Source organism: Mytilus californianus, unplaced genomic scaffold, assembly GCF_021869535.1.
Source record: "Mytilus californianus isolate M0D057914Y unplaced genomic scaffold, xbMytCali1.0.p SCAF_18, whole genome shotgun sequence".
NCBI classification, from domain to species: Eukaryota; Metazoa; Mollusca; class Bivalvia; order Mytilida; family Mytilidae; genus Mytilus; species Mytilus californianus.
The window spans coordinates 11249717-11252060 of NW_026262666.1; the positions used below are offsets into that span (position 1 = coordinate 11249717).

The following is a 2344-nucleotide window of genomic DNA, read 5'->3' on the forward strand; positions in this document are numbered from 1 at the left end:
AAGAATGAAGAAAACTATAACAAAAAAATCATCAATAGAGAATAATTGGGTGCTAAAATGCGAAGAATTGAGAATAATTGGAGAAAATGATAAAGAAATTTTTAAAAAATGACATAACAAGTTAAAGGACACAGAAATTAAGACTGTGCAACCCAGACCCTCACATATCTATATATATATGACAGTCAAATGACAACGACCTTGGATTTTACACACTAACTACATGTTCTTATTTCTACCCGACACTTAGTTACAGTAATAGGAAGTAAAATAGTCAGACATATTGGATTTTATACCAGAATGGCGTTTTCTCAATCTTTTAAACGAGGACAGGCTCCTGCTACGTGTAATTTTTGTGAAGAAGAAACCAAAATAAAATGGAAATGCATAAACTGTGACGTTTTAATGTGCTCTAAATGCAAGGACAAAATTCATGCTAAATTAAAAAACAATAAAGACCACAATGTTATAGATATCAAAGAAGTTGGAATTTATCGTGGTGAACTGGATTTTAGCGACTTGAAGTGTAAAAAACATAGCGGACAATGTTGTGTTATGTTTTGCGCGTCGTGCGATACGTTAGTCTGCGCATTGTGTATTGGAAATACGCACAATGGCCATGTTTTGGTTGAAATTAGTAAAGGTTTTGATATCCGAAAGGAAAAATTTAAATCCGATCAAAAGAAAATAAAAGACAAAATAGGAAACTTGATGGAAAAAAAAAACGCAATGACGAATGTGAACATGAAGGACAGTGCAAAATACACGGATTTAATAAAGAGAATAGAAGCTCAAAATATCGAGGTAAAGAATGCAGCTGACAAATATACAGAACAATTAAAATCTGAATTAGATAAAAAATGGAGAGATTTACAGACGGATGAAATTGACAAATTAGAGAAAGTTATTGTTAACTTACAGGGACTTCTAAGTTCAAATGTGGAAGATATCGTCCTGTCCAATGATGTGGAAAAATTATTCATTGACAGTTCAAAACTGTCCTGTGCCTTGAATGTAGCTGAAACCAATCTCGGCACCCTATCATTTCTCCCAGGACAAGTATCACCGTATATCATGGGATCGTTGCAAGTTGTATCTAATACCGTCGACGTACGTATCGTTAAACAATTCAAAACTGATATTTCTGGAGTGTTTTATCTATCGTTATGTCCCGATAATTCTCTGTGGATAAGTGATAATTATGTGTTACAGAAAGTAAAACCAGTAGAACATAAACTGACAGTAGAATCAACATTTAACATTAAAGTCTATGGAATGGCTTTTACTTCGACTGGTGACCTGCTTCTGTCATCAGATGGATTAGTACTTAAACAAATCAGTGGTAAAACAGGAGAACTTACTGATTCTATTTACAATGTGTCTCCGTTACTTTATTCTGCCGTACATGTGACCAAAGATGGTAAGGTCATAGTGGGAGTCCAGAGTACCGGTAAAGTATGCCCCCCTACGAGCAGACGAGCTATCATTGTGATGAACCAGAAAGGAGAACATGAAACTATCTATGAACATGACAAAAACAACATCCGGATATTTACATATGTTAGGAGAATAACCAGTACAGATAACGGGAATATCTGTGTAGTGGATAGGTTATCTGAGGATAACAGAGGTAGAGTTGTGGTACTAAATAGAGACGGAGATATCCTACAGATCTACACCGGTCATCATGGGGTCAATAATGAGAACAAGCCGTTCAAACCAGTGAACATTGTTACTACACCGTCTGACAATATTATTGTGACACAATTAAACAGTTATATCTTTCACATACTGAATAAATGTGGACATTTCATCACACATTATAAAATGGGTGACATAGGAATAGCAAAGCCATATTCCCTTTGCTTTACAAGAACCGCGGGACAATTGTATATCGGATGTAACGAAGCAGTAGGAAGTTCAGAGAAAGCAAAGTTATATGAAGTGCACATTTCTGGTTGTTAGAAAAACGATGAAAGAACAAATATTTAATTTGTTTATATTTTCTTCGACTTTATTTTTTTCGTTTTAATTTAAATAAATCATACTTCATTTTCTGAACATTTTCTGTTTTTTCAAAAAAGTGTCAGAGTGTTCTTGAAAATCAAGATCTCTATACTACCTACCTACCACCCAATCAAACCAATTGACCAACAAATTGATACGAGGAACTTCTCACTTGTTGTGCATATATTTATCAACCAACCAACCAACCAATAATCATGTAAACTATGCAATTCATTTTTAAGTCAATAAACCATGACAGGAGTTGTAGCCAAATTATCTTTATGGAAATGAGATGGGGCAATGCTAAGACAACTGCATATCAAATATCATTGACCTA

General features: G+C 34.4%; 1 protein-coding gene across 1 annotated transcript; it reads left to right on the forward strand.

Annotated features, from left to right (window-relative positions):
* The first annotated feature begins 211 nt into the window (after positions 1–211).
* On the forward strand, positions 212–2056 carry LOC127726720 (uncharacterized). The gene has a single exon (XM_052234194.1). It carries the CDS (start codon positions 301–303, stop codon positions 1963–1965), a length of 1665 nt encoding a protein of 554 aa, XP_052090154.1. The 5' UTR covers positions 212–300; the 3' UTR covers positions 1966–2056.
* The last annotated feature ends 288 nt before the right edge of the window (positions 2057–2344 follow it).